General features: G+C 42.5%; 1 protein-coding gene across 1 annotated transcript in view; it reads right to left on the bottom strand.

The window, feature by feature from the left end:
• Positions 1–1,553: 1,553 nt before the first annotated feature.
• The window catches only part of PTPRG (protein tyrosine phosphatase receptor type G), a 408,111-nt gene continuing 391,429 nt past the window's right edge, over positions 1,554–18,235 (bottom strand). Inside the window, exons 17-29 of the mRNA XM_068408918.1 lie at positions 17,440–17,522; positions 17,084–17,218; positions 16,724–16,858; positions 16,146–16,318; positions 14,964–15,099; positions 14,478–14,624; positions 12,537–12,630; positions 11,185–11,261; positions 10,630–10,758; positions 8,155–8,301; positions 7,211–7,353; positions 3,538–3,673; positions 1,554–2,817 (exon numbers count right to left, since the gene is read on the bottom strand). Coding sequence (XP_068265019.1) covers positions 2,671–2,817; positions 3,538–3,673; positions 7,211–7,353; positions 8,155–8,301; positions 10,630–10,758; positions 11,185–11,261; positions 12,537–12,630; positions 14,478–14,624; positions 14,964–15,099; positions 16,146–16,318; positions 16,724–16,858; positions 17,084–17,218; positions 17,440–17,522 — 1,682 coding nt within the window. The 3' untranslated portion in view covers positions 1,554–2,670. The remainder of the gene's footprint in view (positions 2,818–3,537; positions 3,674–7,210; positions 7,354–8,154; positions 8,302–10,629; positions 10,759–11,184; positions 11,262–12,536; positions 12,631–14,477; positions 14,625–14,963; positions 15,100–16,145; positions 16,319–16,723; positions 16,859–17,083; positions 17,219–17,439; positions 17,523–18,235) is intronic.

Here is an 18,235-nt window from a genome sequence, read left to right as displayed (position 1 = left end):
TGCACATGCATGGATTTCCAAAGCCTCTACCAAAGTTCAACCCCCACAGCCTTCTTTCACTGATTTTTAAAACTTGCGAGAAGGTGAGGGATTAAACCAAGGGTATGCAGGCAGTGTGTCACGAACCACAGTTATCTTCCGTCACGCCACTGAAATGAAAAGTAATCAGCTGAAAGTACTGAACAAATCCAACCCTCCTGATGCCTGCAGTAATTTTTGTGTCACTTAGCTCTTGTCAGGGTTTGAGTTCTTAACTTCTCCCTACTGTTCCCCAGGAACTTAAATACTTGAGGTTGAACTGATCCAACTCATCAGAGTCCCTTTGTGCTACCAGCTGGAATTGCCTGAGGCCAGGATCACTGCTGGGGGGGGAAGGGGGGGGCTCCACAGCCTCTCATGCAGATGCACACTGGCCAGCAGACCACTCACAGCAAATCCTTCCAGCCCTTGCAGGCAGCAGGACTTGAAAATTTACTTATATTCTTGTTACTGGGCTGTAGCGACTGGAGAGCCAGTCTTAACTCCTACCAGACGTTAACTGACTCCCTCCTCAGTGCTGGGTTGTCCCAGTGCAAAGGGGATGCAAACTACAAAGCAAGCTTTTGAAATATGCTGCACGTTTCTTAATTTGGACTAGCTGGTGCTGGACATGGGTTTTCCCTATGGAAACCATGGATATATTATAGTGTTCAGGATCACTTATATGGAAGGATTCAACAAACCGAGAAGTAAAAGGTTGATGATGAATTCTTAAATACTTTGGTGTTGAATTAATCAAGTGTATCCATACTAAGAAATCTTTCCCTTATTAAAAATGAAAGGCCAGATGTTAGTACATACCAGTTTGTATAACTCCTCTGCTCAGTGGGGCCGTACCAGCTTGTAACTCATGAGGTTCTCAACGAAAATACCTACTCTCAATACAATTTTAAGCAGTTCACTTACAGCTTCCTTGCATGGGAAAACGCACAGAACCTTCCTCTTAGCTAAGCTTCCTCCCTGCCCTCCCCTCCAACAGAAGCGGGTTTCGCCTTGCCAAATGTCTGTATTTCAGCAAGACTGGACTGGCAGAAATTAATAGGTTTACATTTAAATGAAAAATATGCTGTAACATTTTGACAAGTCCTGAAAAACTACAATGCATGTTTTGTGCAGTTGAAATGTAAAAGTAAAGAAACTAATGCCGTATATAAGGGATAGTGCCTTTAACTGCATACAAAAGGTCAGGATGGTTGAAATGACATATTTCATTTTCAAGGCAGATTCAAGCACCCCTCCCTACTCAGCTGAGCTATGAAGGATACAATTAGCTTTAATCTTCAGGAGAATTAAGCGTGTGCTTACTTCTTTTGTTAAATAGGGATGGACCTTGTTGAATTGTGACCAAATACAAAGGAAAAGGGAGCCAGTGAGGATGTATACTTAACTGCTCCAAACACTAATTCAATTATCTATATAATCTGGGGGAAACCATTTTATTGGTGTGGGAGGGAAAACACAATAAGCTAGGTTTGTGCTAAAGGATTAGTCTGGCAAAAAAAAGAGGGAGCATGTAATTTTATAGGTAGTTTTTTTATTAGTTTGCTTCACCAGTAAATATGGATCAGTACTTTATGTTTTAGCACTAAAGTATGAAAATTACACACCTGTAAAAATGGCATCTAACAGTTATGAAATTAAGAAACGCCTGTCATCATGTAACATACCATTAGGTGTGAGGTCATATTCAAGAAGTAATAAGGAAATTAATGTGTTTAAAATATTGAATAGCTTAGTAATGTAAAATATTGCTACCTTCGATATATCTGAAAACAGGTCTGATTTTGGGTTGTAGTAGATTTCTCACTGTATTGGCTCTGATGAGAATAAAACCAAAATACTTTCCCATCATTGGGCTGGTTAAAAACTAAAATCGACATTTTTCTGTATACGTGGGGAAACTCTGAAACTGTAAATTCAAAACCTATCACTGCGTCCCACATATGAATTGCATCTAATTTATAATTATACTGTATGTAATTTATATATCCCATGTGAAGCAAGTCTTAGGCCTGTAAAGAACAGCAATTTGAAACAATACAGAAATAATTGTTTCAGCTCCACACGGCTCTTACACCTTCACTGTAGCTAATAATCACCTGCCACGTTTTGTCAAGGAAGGATGAACGCTGCTCATCCACTCCACTGGAATGCAGAATGCCATTACCAAAACTGTGACATGAGCATTAAAATAATAAATATGGTATGAAGGGGTACAGTATCTGTCGTAGAAAGAATCCATCTGGCCTAGCATTCAAGATCTAAGATTTGAGGGTCACTGTCGTTAGCAAAACTTCACTGCATTTAAACAAAACAGAAAAAGCGTTATGTTCATTGTCATGGAATGTCACATCAGGGCTTGTCTTGTATTAGAGTATTATAGGCAGTAACACTGATCATATAGTGCAAACTAGATAAAATTGCGTTTCACTGTGTGAAATAAACAGAGGTGCAAATGCTCAGTAGGATACCATTAAGACATAAAATGGCAAAAAATAAATATCAAAACTTTTATCAGTGTAAAAAAGTAATTGGGTTATTGTATAACCTAGAGTCTGGCAAAAAAGGCCTCAAAAAAGTTCACTCAGTCTTCAGAAGTTCTACAAATTAAGTGCCTTTTCAGGTTTCCAATTAGACAAGAGACTCCATGCTTTCTGCGGGATCAGATTCGTCACTGGCCATCACAGCACCGTTTTTGTCTAGTGTCATGGGACCGTTTCCATTTTCCTTAGTGCTGACCAAGCTTAGCATTGCCTTATAAAGAAACTGGTACTGTTCCTGGAAAAGACATGACAAGTTATTTCAATCCTTTCAGTGTACATAACCGAGTGGCACTTAAATTTGGCATTTCCAGGGAAGGTCATAGATATTCATTACTAGAAGCATATACATAGCAAGGAAAAAGACTTAGAGAGGAAATACCTCTATTAATTAGTTTAACTTTGTCAACCCAAAATTCCAGTTTTGGGTAATTATATTATTCCTGATATATTATTAACACTACAGGAGGGCAGGACAATACCTGAGCCCACAGCTCAGCCCCAGGTTGTTCCCTCGTACTGGCAGAGCCATGCACACCGAGACAAGGATGCTGCTCTCGCTGCACGCTGAACAGAGAGCCCCTCTCTTGAAGCTTTATCTCCCTGCAGCTCTGCCTGCCCTGCTGCACCCCTTCAGATCACAACGTGCCAGGTTTAAACAGAACACCTTAACTTACAGGGCTGGCGTGGGGATGATGACAAGCTGAAAGGTCCTTCTCTGCTAGGGCTGCCTGTGCAGTGGCCCCCTAACTGTACAGGAACTAAGCTGAACTGCAAATCAGTGTGGGTTTGAGGTTTATAAAAAACGACAACTATCCCAAAAAAGCCCGAATGCAAATTCTGCTTGGCAGCAGATGCACTAGGGCTTGCTAACATACACAATGTGTTTTAGTTCATGCTTTTGGTCTCAGATGAAAACCTTGTAAACTATCCATTTATATTGCATTTAAAGACTTACAATGTCTGTAAATACTCCAGGCCGCATAAGATTTATCATCTTTGCCACCTGGAAAACATCGACAGCATTTTCATTCTCCAGCTGCTGGGACAGAGTGGTAAGGGCACATAGTGTTCCCGCTGACACAGCTCCATACCTGAAAAACCACACCAAAATGACAAGTTACTCAGAAACATACCTGGGCACTGACAGAGCCACGAAAATGTTGATATAGTCTTATTTGATTACTGTAGTTCATCTTCTCATCTATTACATGCTTGTTTTATACTGGCTAATTTTTAGTTATCTTAATTTATAGAAGAAATTTGAAGGTACACCACTCATCTCGGGATATCTGCAGGATTCAATACAAGAACTGTATCAGCCATTTAAAAATACCCAGCCTGGAGACTCTAACACTGAAATCAGTTCTCACGTGCCACATGTACTGAAAGCATCTGCATTATAGCTGAGTGTATTTTAAATTCATTAGTGGGAGCTCAAGCAAAACATAAACGATTAGAAAGAAATGAGACTTCGCCTCTTCCTCCACATCTGACAATTATAGAAAACTAACACAGATATGAGGTGCTCACAAGCAAATGGGGCACATCTCAAAGCCTTCCTTAGGTGTGATTCATCGGCAAAAGGCAACATCCCTGAGCTGGGCACCCAAGAGACATTACGGATTCTGAAGAGTTGAGCTGTGCTGTCATTCAATAAGAACCTGAGCAACGGTTATTTGTCAGGAGTATGACTCAATGTGTCCTTGAGATACTGGTCAGGTAGAAATCTTACTGCTGCTAAATCTGTGGGTCTGCTTGAATCATACGCGCAGTTGCGAGGTGGCATAAAGGATCCTAAGCAACAGGGGCTCATAACTGCTTCTGAGGAGCCTCAACTATCCTCTGCTCTCACAGCATTCAGGAGACTCAAATTCTGTCCTGGCTGTGCTATGGGTCTGCTCTGTGACTTCGAGAAAGTCCATGTCTAAATGTCCCCACCTGTAAAAGGGGACATTTCGGTGTTGACTGGCTCTGTAAAGCGTTTGGAGAGCTGTATGTGAAAACTTAAATAATCGTAAAGTGCTGCAATGCCATCCGGTATCATAAGATTACCACGAGGATTTTTTACAACGTTCCTGTGGAAATCAAGACATGTGCTGACTTAATTTCATGGGATTTTTGCAAACTCAGTTTGCCTAGAAATGGGAAACAAAAATCAGATCACAATAGATCTGCTATATTTGATGAAAAGTCTATAGGAGAACAAGCTGGGCTTCTGCAGAACCATATAGATAGCTGTGACGGATCATCTACAGGGACACTGGACAAAGCGGCTGATGCTTGTGCCTGGTGGGACACAACTAAATGCCTCTGAGGGACTAATGGCCTCATTTTCACTTGGGCTGATAACCTCCAGCTCCCAACAATCTGAAGGCTTTTCTGACGGAAAATTACGCAGCAAATCTTTATCTAGTTGCCTACATATGGGCAGTTATATTGAAAAATCTTGAAAACTGTCTCGAGTTGGAATTTCTGAACTCCTCTGAAATGTTGTTATCAAGTTCATCCCACCATGTACTTCCTAAATACCACATGCATTTAGTATCTGCAAATTCATATATTTGGAATTAATCTGCAGTTGTAATTATTAGTGGATTATGTGATATAGTTGTTGCATGTAGTAAAGGGAAATTTTAATTTTCAGCTACATTTGCTTAGGCTCCAATGAAAAGCAGAATCCACATTATGTATTAGGCATAAAAATAAAATCATTGAATATGACAAATAAACCAAAAAAGCAATTTACAGAAAGAATGACTCAGCACTGTTAGGAATGTGATTTTGATTTTTTTTTTTTTTTGGTCTAGCATGAAATGCCCAAATCAATAATGGTTCTAATTTTGTAAAACATAATCTTAAATACTGCAAGAGTAGCAAAACCTCACTTCAGACTACCCAAAGCATGAATATTAAAACTAGCCTGGAATTAATCAGTGCTGGCAAAAGGCAACTGAGCTTACACTGTGCATTAGCAAGGCAGGAGACGGTGGGAGAAAAACTACTCGCTGCAGCCCAAGGCACCATTTGCACGAGTCGGTTGGGAAAAACCTGTTGCAGCAGCAACACGCCGATGTGAAGTGAAAGCTCTGCCAGCAGCGGCAGATACCAGCATGCGATTGCACATCGGCACAAAGGCTGAGCTGACCACCGAAATCCCAGAGCGTGGTAATGATGTTTTTATGCAATAGGTGAAGACTTCCAAGACTTTCCCACTAATTCTGTTTTGTAGCAATGATGAAAGGTCTAACGGACTGGAGCGCAGGGGGCTTGCAGGTATAGCAGTCGTTTACACTGGCTCGGTGTTCGCTCTAAGGGCAACTCAAGCAGTGACAGAAATTGGGCTTCCTTGGGATTTTAACGGCCAAATGACTCTGGGAAGCACTCTGCCCACCAGGAAACAGTCCCTCCAGAGAGATCTTGTTAGATCCAGGCTCTAGCTTCACTATAATGGTATTTTGCGGCTCCATAATGTGTGCAAAGTAGTAATATGCAATGCAATATTTAGCACCCTTTATAACTGGGCATTCAAGCATAGCTGGCAAGACAATGCTCACCTCTGCACTACAAAAGGGACAAGTGTTGGGACATGCTGGCCCTGCGTTAGCGGGCTCCCTCTGTGGAAGACCCTCAGTCTGCAAACAGCTGTGCTTTACTTGGGGAGCATAAGATTTGCTTGGGAACACTGCACTGAGAATAGTTTTTGCTTGCTTCTAAGATAAAGGAGCCGAGACCAGTTCACAGGGCTTTTTGAGGCATGAAAGAAGTAAACATGTGTGGAAGGTCAGTTCTGAACACAGAGCTGAAAACAAGGAATGGTTGTTGATGTTTTGAGTCCAGAACACTGGCTCTTCCCAGAATGGGTGATGAGTGCTTAGTGTGTGAATGTTGATGTTATCTTGAACTGCCTAGTCTGGCTCCTGCATTGTAGCAGTTAAATAGGGTAGTAGCATAACAATAAAAAGCCTTAGGCCTTTCGGCTTCAGGCCCTTGCATCCTCGATCTCAGAGTCTGTGCCTTCCTTGCCGCCCGCCGCATCCCTCCCTCCCACTTGGCACCATGTGGGTCCCTTGGAGTGTTTTTGGGGAAGCAGAAGGAGGAAAAATAAATCTGCTCTCAGAAAACCTGTGCCCTTTGTCACAAGATACTTTTGCTGCTCATATTGAGACACAGCTGAGCTGAGCTTGTTCTGTCTTACACGGCACAATAAACCTGAGCTGTTAGACAGGAGCCCAGGCTGTTTTGAAACTGGTTTCCATAAGCCCATATTGGGCTGCTTAGCGCCTTATCTAAACCAGGGCTCTGCTGGGTTCTGAAACAGGTTTTAGGATTTGTTTGGGATACTTCCAGGTGCAGAAGAACGCAAGATGCTTACAAAGCAAACATGGCCTCACTTTCTGAGCCCACCTAAGATTATGACCAACATGAAAACTACGCTAAGCAAAATGTATTTGGCCTCAGATGCCAACTGAAAACTCATCCCTGGAAGTTTAAATATTCTGATCCTGTTCCCTAGACCACAAAACACCATCCGCTCCATGCAAGGATGGACATCAGTCCTCACAAGTGTCCTGTAGCTGAGTAACTCCTTGTACAACTTGCACATAAATGGGAGAAAAGAAATGACATACTCATCATGAACTATGGTGGGGCCATCCCTTGTTAAGGCCTCTTCCTTGATTACATTGATAAGTTCAAAGGTACTGCTTATGGGAGCATCTGGGTTTGGCCATTTAGGACACTGAAAGTGGCGGACTTCCAGAACGTAGTCATCCTGTAATGAAAAACCAGCCTGGGCATTAGCGTTCCACACATTTATCCACTCCAGGTAGAAAGAGGGAAGAGCCTCACTACAAACTGAAGAGATATCTTCTTCTTCCAAACAGTTTGTACAAAAGAAGATGACAGACACACAGCTCTAGCATCTCTGTAACAGTGAACACCCTAAAATACTGTAACTATAACAAAATGTTTAATTGATAAAAGATTTTGTATTTGAGTTCAGGGCTTATATCCATATAAACCTCTCTCAGAGCCCTTATAGCTCAAAAGTCAAACAAGAGAAGAGCAAACAGAGAATTAAAATTTAAAAGGGCTTGCAAACTAATGTTTTGCAGCAAAATCCAGCAGCAACCCAGATAGCAAACTAGAGGCAGGTTTATAGCTCAAAAGAAATGTGCTTACATAAAACCCCTTAATTAAGACCCCCAAACAACTAAACTATAAATGCTGAATTTTATAAGCAGAAATAGGACCATAAACCATGGTGTATTTTACAAAGAATAATTCAATCTACTTGCATGATTTCAAAATGAAAAACTAATGCCTTCACTTTCAAATAAGACAAACAATTAATACTACGGTCTCACTAGCAAAAGGAATCTACCTGGAAGTAGATGTGAGAGGGAGAAGGAGTCAACAAAAATACCTTTCCCCTGTGAGCAACACACACGCACATGCATTTACAAGTAAATCCTTTTCAAAACTGTTTCTGAGCTCTTCTTCTTCCACATTTAAATGACATCAATAACATTTTGGTGAAAAGCCAAGACCCACATTTGGAGGTTTATTTTACCTGGGTAGCTTCAAGAATAAAGTCATGGATGATAATTTGCTCTTCGTTAGAGAGGCACAGTCTGTCTTTGCTGATAAGGGTCACAGTAAAGGCCTCACAGTTCATGGATTCCTCACGACTTGGCCAGTACACAAACTCATCTTCTGCCTGAAGGAATAAAACAACACACGACTGTAGCCTTTCAGATACCTTGTGTATGACTGAAAAATCCAGTGGATCAAAAAATCGGTTTGATAAATAGAGATGATCAGGAGCTGACCTTTAAAAACCATTTCTGTCTAAAACAAATTTACTATTACAGTAGGCAGTAAGCCTGCCAGATCCTTCCTTTGTGTGTCCAAACAGGTAACGTCTGCTTTTTAATTGGTTTCATAGGGAAATGGTTATCTTAGCTCACTCATACTTAACCTTTGTACTGTATCCCAGGCTTTATTACCTCCTGCCTACATAGTTTTGCATGAAAGTCAGGTATCTGTTTAGAGAAATCTCATTGACCTTTAAAAATTAATTGCTTATTTTTAATTTGTGTTTATTGTGGTCTAATCCAAAACTCAAGGTCTGTGAATCAGGTCTAGGTAGAAGACTGATGGATACTTACGTAGGGCTTGAATTTTTAGGAGGTGAGGGAGGAGTGAGAAGGAAGTAAGAAACCCAAATATTCTTAGCCTTGAAAAAACCACTGGCTTAACTTAATGCAAGTTCTCCAGCAAAACTCCTCTACTGAAGGGACACTCTGAAATCTCAGTGAGGCTGTGAATGGTGGAAGAAGCTCAGTACTGAAGTAGCCTAATGGACAGGCTGTAGACAACATACTGTCAAAGCTATTCTTTAAAAAATAACTGTGAATTCCTAATTTACTGCAGAAAAGGAAATTAGCCTCTTGTCACCACAGGCATGCAAAGCCCGTTTCTCCTCCTGGCTTCAGAAGTCTACTGTCCCTGCAGCGAAAGCACAGAAGCTACTCTGGCAGCACACACAGCACTGCACGCCTGCGTTGCTGAACAACCCATGTTTTACTCCTGAGAAAACATGAGCTATGAACCCACTTCATGCTGCTGCGGCCATGAGCATGTCTGAAACCAGGCTTATTTCTGTGGGCCTGGAGCCTTGATGCACATGATATGTGAGATAGTGTTGAGATTTGGGCCTTAAATGTTTATTCTGAAAATGAGACTGAGGGTTCTGAGTGCCTTGACAATTCTGCCCTCAATAAGCAGAGGCACCAGCACACAGTGTAATATCACTGAGCATCGGGGCAGTGACCTGTCCTGACACGTGACAGGTCCTCATGCAGCAGGCAGCTTGCTTTATCGTCTTGTCCTTTGGCATTACACATCCAGCACCCTGACGCTGCCTCAGTCCCATGCCACCCGTCCTTGCCAGCCCACACAGCCTACACCAAACACCGAGCCAACGCACGGATGCTCCTGCCTTGCTAGCCAACCTCCACCCTGGGAACAGCGAAGGTGAAAGAAGGGACCAGGCATCCTTGTAAGGTATGTGGCCGAGGCCAGTGTTCCTCCTTTACCCTTTAAACACTATTGTTCTGCAGAGCAATTTCATGTACTTGTAAAGACAAGATCAGCCTCTTCATTTCCACCTGACACACTTTCATTTCATTAGTGATTTCTGATTCGATCGGATTTCTCTGAACGCTCTTCGCCTCGCAGTGCCTGCAATCCCTTTCATCACGCTGCTCACAGGAAGCGTATTGACTGCTGCCTCTTTAGTAGCCCCTCATGACTGCTATTTTCCTGCTGTAATGAAGGTGGTTTCTCTTCCACTCTCAGCTACAATCGTCTGTTCACCTCAGTGATGCGTGCATGGAAAAAATGAACCTTTTAATTCTTAATCCTTTTCAACGCACCCTCTTGAGACATGCTAGTAAATCTGGAAGTAGTGATTAGCACTTCACCTGTGTCTCCTTATTCTCTCTCTCTCTGTCTCATTATTTCCACTTAAATTAACATACATATTTGCTTTTTACTTTCATCAAAAATAGCATTTGTAACCATGCACAGTCATAGTCTTGCATGGCCTGAGTCTTAAGCTCCTGGGCAAACAAGCAACTATCCTATTGTCCCTGCTTCGTATTTCTGCTCCGCTCAAAGTCCTTACCCGCGGCCTTGGCCACCCAATAACCTCAATGCCTCGCATCCTGCCAGCCAGGCAGCCCTCAGGAGCTTCGCAGAGGTCATCGTCACCAGCGTGCTGCCTGTGAGTGCTCTGGTCCATCGCGTTCAGGTTGTCTTTCCCAGGGGTGAGGGCAGAAGGGGAGAATAAAAAACAGGCCCTACATCTCAGAACTTGTCTTTTTGTAACAAGCTTACGGCAAAGTTTGAGACGGTGGCTCAAAAATTGGCTTTTGTTTTCAACCAGAAAATAGCCATATCCTGTAACTAAGTGACCCTACGCTCGTGCCCTCCTCGGCTAAGGGGCTGCGGTACCATGCAGGGAAGGATGCGTTTAACTCACCAGGCTCTGGTTGTCCGGCAGCATGACGATGATCTGTGCATTGTGATCCCAGATCATTCGCCAGAAATCTTTAGTCGTATGTGGCAGTGGATGTTGGGTTATGATGAACTCGTTACTCCTGTAGTAGCCCTTTTGCAGCAAAACAAACCACACAGTTACTTACTGCCTTCAATACTTTTAAAGCATTAATTTCATCTTTGGACACATAATGACCCTATTTCATTTTATTCCACAATATTTTCACACAGACTATAATTATATAACTCCATTTCCATTCTGCAGAGTCCCTCTTGTTTTCATTTACTCTAAATCCCAGTATTTATTTGACTGTATCTCATGGAAATACACATTCCATCTAAATGCATCTTGTATTTAATTTTTTTAGGCAACAATCTTTAATAAAACACAGTTAATAGCTTTACATTATGGGGAAGGTGTTAAAATCTCATCTGTTAATACACAGCCATTACATACAGAATTAAGACAATTATAGGCATCTGGTATTTAGCACCTTAGAATTGATTTTACTTTGTAATTAGGTGTTGGCTTCCTCACCATGATATAAGAGGCATTAATGTAATCTGTTCCCTTCATTCCAGGCAGCGGTGCCAAGCCCACTCTAGCACGCTCAGCTATAAGATAAAAAAAAAAAGATTAGAAAACCAAAAGAGATCAAAGTGTGGTCATGGCACAATGCAGAAAGTAAGAATTTCTCAGACGTTAACAAACCAAACAGTGTGCAGCTCCTGTCTCCCGCAGGAGCAGGCCAGCACTTTAACTGCGTTAAAGCATTGCCTGCTAACACAGGATATAAAAGAGAGTGTTGCACAATATTCCCACAAGGACAAAGTAATTTCAGGAATCAAATTTTACTATAGCAAAGATTTTCACAGCAGGCTGAATTACCAAATAACAGTGTATGCAGTGATAACAGGGGATTTCAGGTAATTCTTGACTGTAGTGTTCCATTTGTCTCCAGCAGCACACAAACCCAGCTGATTTATTTTGCTTCCCCTACAGCTCCGTAGCACTGCCATCATTTACTCCTCCCAGCTGGAGGGTGAGATAACCTCCAGAGACAAAACCCTACCCTAACGGGTAATCACCCAGAAGCGTGTGTGTGTTCTTCAGCAGATCTACACTCCTCTGTGTTCGAGGGCTGAGTTCAACAACATCCTCAAACCAACTGACAGGCTCCTCGTGACAAACTGAAATCACTGCAGCAACGTGACACAGTCGTATAGACTAAAAATTCTGCCCCGTTCACGTTTGGTTTTAAGATATATCTTGATGACTTCCCTTTTTATTAACAAACCTCATGAGGGACTGTATCTGTGCCGTTATTACTTTGCGCTAGCTTGGCTATCACCTGTCCTGTATGTCCTGTACTCTGGGTAATGTTATGGGCATGATGTTGTGCCCATGCTTGGTCTGGTGCAAATTCATACCGCTTGGTAACCAATGCACTGATTCCATATTAATACCTGTGAAACTGTGGCCTTGGGCACTAAATACCATCAAATCTGGGGAAGGCTCACACGCAGAAATTGAGTGTAGTAGCTGAATTACAAACAACTTGTGCCAATCACACTGGGAGATCTCACCTGAGCTGGGAGCGGTATCAAAGTAATTCTCTCAGTATTCCATAGATTTATCCCCTACCTAATTATTCAAATTCTTAAGCGCTTCAAATTAACATTTCACTTGGACAGTATATCTGGCTGACACTGTAACTATTTTCTTTTGTTCAGTTTCATCAGGGTAATTCTGAAAGACAAGTCAGCTTGGTCTGAACAAGAGACTATATTTCTCCTTCCTAGTGGCTATGCCTTTTCATGCATAACACCACGAGAATTCAGTACAAAAAGTTATGCTAGGCAGTAATCAAACCGAAGATGTGATCTTACACGGCACGACTGATGAGTTCCTGTTCTTCTCTTTGTTGCAGTCTTTCTGAGCACTGAAGCATTCCACGTATTTTGCATTACACTGTGTAACCAGCTGAAAGAGAATAAAGTAGTAAGTCCTCACAGTGCTCTAAACGAAGAGAGGTTTCTTTGCCAACTCCTGCGAAGATGCATCAGTATAAGAATAAAGTGCATTGTTAAACTTGTTTAAAGTACTCAAGATACCAAAGGAAATCATCCTTTTCATACAACTTGTTTAATGGATAAAAAAATCTCTGCAGCTCTCAGCTCTGAAACGTCCTGAAAATGAAGTTCCATCAAAATGTATTTTCACTGAACACTACGTTTAGTTACCTTTGAGCCTATATTTCAAAGACTTGCAGGTATGTTCAGTCAGAAGCAGGTCTCAAGGAAGAAAAGCTAGCAAAATAAAACAGCAAAACTTTCACGTTTTCTTCTAAAATAAAAGCCAGATCATTCCTGCAGAATGTTTTTTTCTGCCAGGCCTTTGGGAAACCCACCATGCCAGCATCTGAGATCCAAGGCCATGGGTTACAGTCTCTGGTCTGTCAAGTTCACTCTAGGCTGCTTATGAGGCACAAAGAGAAGTCAGGGAGGCAGATTTGTATTTGAATGTCCCCCCAGTGTATGGGGAAAGTGTGTATGCTCTACCAGAGCAAAGAGGGTAAAGGTGGCTTTTTCATCTCCTGTGCTAGCAACTCATTGCTCGGTGTAATTTTACTCTAAGATGGTTAAATGTAAGCTACTCTACACCAGGGCGTAAGCACAGGTTATTTTCTGCTGGCTCTGTGGTAGCAGCAGAAACGAGAGAAAGATTTAATAATTGCTGCTGGTCACGTCCCAGTTTCAAATGCACTCTAAACAAGATAGCACTCAACTCATCTATGTACTGGCATAAGCCCCATTAGAAGTTATGGGGTTTCTAAATACCTGTGCAACGTTGGCAGAGAAAGTAATTTCTGAAAATGGCACTTAGGTTTTTGAAATTTTGCCATGAGTCATCAGAAAACATCTTTATACATATAATTCAGTATTGTTTGTAAAAGTGCAACACTCTCTTTTTCATAAGAAATCTTTTTCTCCTGCTGCATTTTGTGCGTGTGTGTATGCACTTGCGCTTGTTTCTTTAATTTAGTAATTAAGCATCTGGAATGTCTTGACTGATGGAGAAGTACTGAGATTTCTACAAGTGAATGCAAAGAAGAGCCTGTTCATTTTTTGAATAGCTTGGCACCTGGTATAATTTAACAGTTTCAGTTCCTTAGGTAGTTATTAACTGAGTGAGTTTAGCTGTGAAAACAGATGTCACATATAATCTTTTTATGATACATAGTCTCAAAAAATATTTTTAAATGTATTCAAATAAAATGCAATCAGAAAATCTTAGGTTTCAAATAGGAGATCTGGGCAAAAAAAATTTACTTCAGCTGGGATGAAAGCAACTATGACGTAGCAGGGAAAAGCAGCAAGTGTAGTTATTAGTAATGAGAAAGCATATTGTGCTTCCTGGTCTTAAAACATTTTAAATTCTTTATCCAGTGCTGAAATAGTAGGTGGTGCCAAGAACCCCATTTCATGTCTTTCTCCATATATATGCCTGAGCCACAGTTTGGAGGAAGGCTTCCAGCCAAGCTAACCACAGACTCAGGAACATCCAGGCCTCCTTGCGAACAGGGAGACCAGCAGCACGCTCCAAACCAGTGTCCGTGTCCCTCTTCTCACCTCTGACTTCAAGAGTGTCAGCGCTGATTTCCAGCAGTGTAGCTAACACTGTTGAGGACTGAACTTCTCAAGATGCTGTGCTGTGCTAATCAAGTGTGCTGGTTTGGTTCCTTATCTATGACAACTGCCAGTGGAGACAGGCCATACAAAAGAGAGCAGGGAAATGAAGTCCCTCTGGATGGCAGTGATAAGCCTTACCTTGAACTGTTTTTCTAGCCGTGTCTTCCCTCCTATGCCAGGTATGAGGATGCTGTTAACATAACTATGCAGCTGGTTTGCAGATACTTCAGTCTCCTTCCCAAGGATGGCTTCCAACAAGGCATCATGAATAAAAATGTACTGCTCCTAGAAAAACAACAGTATGTCACGTAGGCACTTGGAATAAACTAAACAGCTGGCTTTGACTGAGGGGTAGAGCACACTAAAGGAAAGGGCGTGCAAAACAAGCCACCCATGCAAATACTGCCAAGTCCAGAATAAACATTTACAAGTGGAGCACGTACAACTGCATAAGTCAAAAGCAAAATCTGAAGTTTCTGGTCTAGAAAAAGAGATATTCCAGTGCAAAAAACGCTTGGTGACATATTCAGTTTTTACAGGGATGTAACCAAACAATCCATTTTCTATTTGATTACAACATAAAAATGAACATGGCTTTAAATTCAACCCCACTGCAATCTTTACCTCTGTCTGGACGAGGTAGTTGCGCTGTGTCCTGATATGTTTCAGGAAACCCAGGACATTAACTGTGCTTTTGTCTTTTATCTGTTGCAGCATGCTGTCTATCACAATGTAGGTACCAGTCCTGCCAACACCAGCACTATAGAAGATATAAGAGAAACCCATGTAATGCAGCCGGACCAAAGTAAATGTTCACAACAGCAGAACAGAACTAAGCAAATATTCCTGTTCACAGGCTTCCATTTCCCTGCTAGTCCCAACCATGAAAGTTTCTAAACAAAATATTTTGGGTTTCTGGGAATTTTACCAGGTATATATTTCATGATCTGACACTTGGCTGTCCTGTCTCCACTGCTGTTGTTACTGGTGTTGGCTAGAAGAGCCATATAGAGATCCACCCTATGCCAAATTGCTGCTATCCTGGACCACGAAGGTTGCTCCAGGTTGCGGGGCTCCCCTGGTTGGCTTCAGTCTTGAGGTAAGGCTTAAGCTTTACAGTGGAGCTGTAAATCCTGCTCTGGAAATGCAAGTGGTACCAGCACTATGGAAAGGCGTAAGAGGGGGCTAATCCTGTGGAGGCAGGACTCCTCTTGAAGTGGAGGAGGGTGGTCCTGGGCCCAACAGAGAGGGCGGAGAGGGGAACTCTTCAAAGCTTCTCAATTTCTCCTCAGGAAGGAGCTCTAACCCCCATCATCCTCTCCTCTTCACTATGGTGCTGTACAGCCCCCTCACACACAGTGATGAAGACCATATCTCTTAACTCATTTAAGGGAAATCCTCTGTTGTCTGCGAGTGCTGGTGAATGTGAGAGTGGTTCAGGGGCAATCGCATGCCCAGGTGTCCGTCTGTTCACATGGTTGGTTGCCAGCAGAGGTAATCCTGCCCTGCCCACGCACTGAACGGGCAGGCTACAAACAAGCTTCAAACAAGGAACTGCACAACCACATCAGTGCAATGCTCAGCAGCTCAGTATCACGACACAGGGTTTTGCTAATGCAACTGGGAAGCTTTTGCATTGGAGCTGTCTTAAGATGTAGGCAAAGCAAGCTCATGTCTACCTGTACTCCATGGCGCTGGCACACTCCTGCGTTAATAACTCATGGCGTTTGTCTTAGCCGGCACATAAGAGCACGCGCTGTGCACTAGGTATGCTTGCCATGAAGTAGTTAATCACACCCATCATACCTGCAGTGCACCACCACTGGTCCCATGTCCGGGGTTCTGGCTGCGGAGGATCTCCTAACGAAGGTTAGCACAGGCAGAGCGTACTCTGGCACACCCATGTCAGGCCACTGAGTGTAGTGATACTGGATAACTGTTCTCTCGTTCTGCCGCCCTTTGGGGTTTCCTTTCTGACCCTGCGTGCCAAGTGTGCGCAGAAAGAACAGAAAGATTAGGGAAGAGAAGCATAGAAAGATACTCAATCCTACTGGCTTGCTCAGCTGAAAAAGTGCTGGACTCTAACAGAAGAAATCTTCTGCAGCTCTGCCTCCTGCTAGGTGGAGACAGAGTTCAAGGAAAAATACATGTGGGAACAGGTAATAACAGCAATAACTGTGACACCAAAGCAGCAGTGAACTGGAGAAAAAGAAATACAGGCTAAACCTTTCACCAGGTTCCTTGTATTCCTGGCTTTGCTTGCTTACTTCCCATCCACCTGCTCCTTCAGGTGCCTATGCAAATGCTGAGTTTTGCTCCTGTGTGCCTTGCATCCTACACAAGCCAGAAGGCATCTGGATGAGAACAGTGAAGGCTTTACTCACCTTTTTCATCTTTGTGTTCCTGACTGTAAAGCGGCGCACAGTGTAGCAGGCATGAATGTTTGTACTCTTCAGCGTGACGATTATGTTGCCGTACTCCTCGCTGTTCTCTGACGGCCAGTACTGATCACATTTTCTCTAAACAAAGACATAGTTGGGTGGGTTGGCTAAGGGTTTGAGCTGCTGCTTTATATTAGTGTTTAGAGCATTTAAAAAAAGTAAAATCATGGCTAGCTATGTATCCCTCTGCTATGTTAGTTATATATTACATATATCATGCCAAATCATTTAAAAACAAATTCTGCCCACATGATTCGGGGAGGTGGTAAGGAGCAACTGCTAACAAACTAGAAAATCTCTTACTCTTCCTTTTTCAACAAGGTTTGTGATCATGACAATGATTCCAGTATTTTGTTCCCAAATCATCCTCCAGAAATCTTCAAAGGTAGACTTTAAGGGTCCCTGGGTAGCAATGTAGGCTTTTGCTTTGTTGTAACCCTTCAAAGAAAACCATAATGCCAAGTGAGATGAAAGCAATATCATGGCAAACACATTAATATTTTAAAGGTAACAAAGAAAAGTGCCCCCCTCATTCAGAGTAGTAAGGAATTTGTAGCAAAATTATCAGATGAAGTTGCAAAACACGCCCACTTCACAAGTGGCAATACTTCCTCCTTGTGGAAGGATTCAGAGTTAGAGGAAAAAAACAAACAACTTACGTCAACATAATTAGCATTAATGTAGTCACTGTGCTTAGAATCTTTTCCTGGTAAAGCCCTTAGCTTCACCCTGCTGTGATCATCTGTAGGATAAAAAACAGAGCACAGAAGCATTAAGGAAACAGTGCAGAACTGCAGGCAAACATCCCATTTCCTAGATATTGGAGTAGCCCTTATTAATACATGAAGAAATTGGCCTTGGATTGGAGTCAAGGGGGAGGTGGGAGTACCTGTTCTTGGTCATCTGCTCATGGTAGTAGGTCCTCAAGCTTCACATCCTTTAAAGTATGTGGTTCATGCTGGAACAGCTTCTCTTTAAAGGACACTGGAGCCTCAGGAGCACGATCTCTAGGATCATCCACATCACACAGTGTAGTGTGATTCAAAGAGCCAGGGCACCCCACAAGGCTGTGTAACACCATGTGGAGACACCGGCTCAGCTCTCGCAGGCAGTAAAGCTGCCTTTGCTTGGCTCAGTGTCTGAGCTCATGACCCTCCACTTAGTGTGGACTCAGACAGCTCTACTGGCTCTGGCAGCTGAGGGAATGTCCCCACTCCTTCACCACCCTCATCACACCAAGAAGACAGAATTTAGCTCACGCTCTTCAGCTGCTCTTTTTGTTCCACCCAAATGCCTGACTGTGGCTTAAATCAGAAAAAAATTGCAGTCCTTCTGCTCCTAGGCAGCAGCATTGGGCTGGGTGGTGCTTCCAACACATGCAGAGATGAGACATGTGGGCTAACTTTAAGCATGAAGAATCTGGTTTCAGTTGCCTTCCTTGAACACCAATGGAGA

The sequence above is a fragment of the Nyctibius grandis genome, chromosome 10 (assembly GCF_013368605.1).
Source record: "Nyctibius grandis isolate bNycGra1 chromosome 10, bNycGra1.pri, whole genome shotgun sequence".
Lineage (NCBI taxonomy): Eukaryota > Metazoa > Chordata > Aves > Nyctibiiformes > Nyctibiidae > Nyctibius > Nyctibius grandis.
Note: the sequence above shows the minus strand (reverse complement) of the source record. Positions and strands in the feature narration are given on the sequence as shown.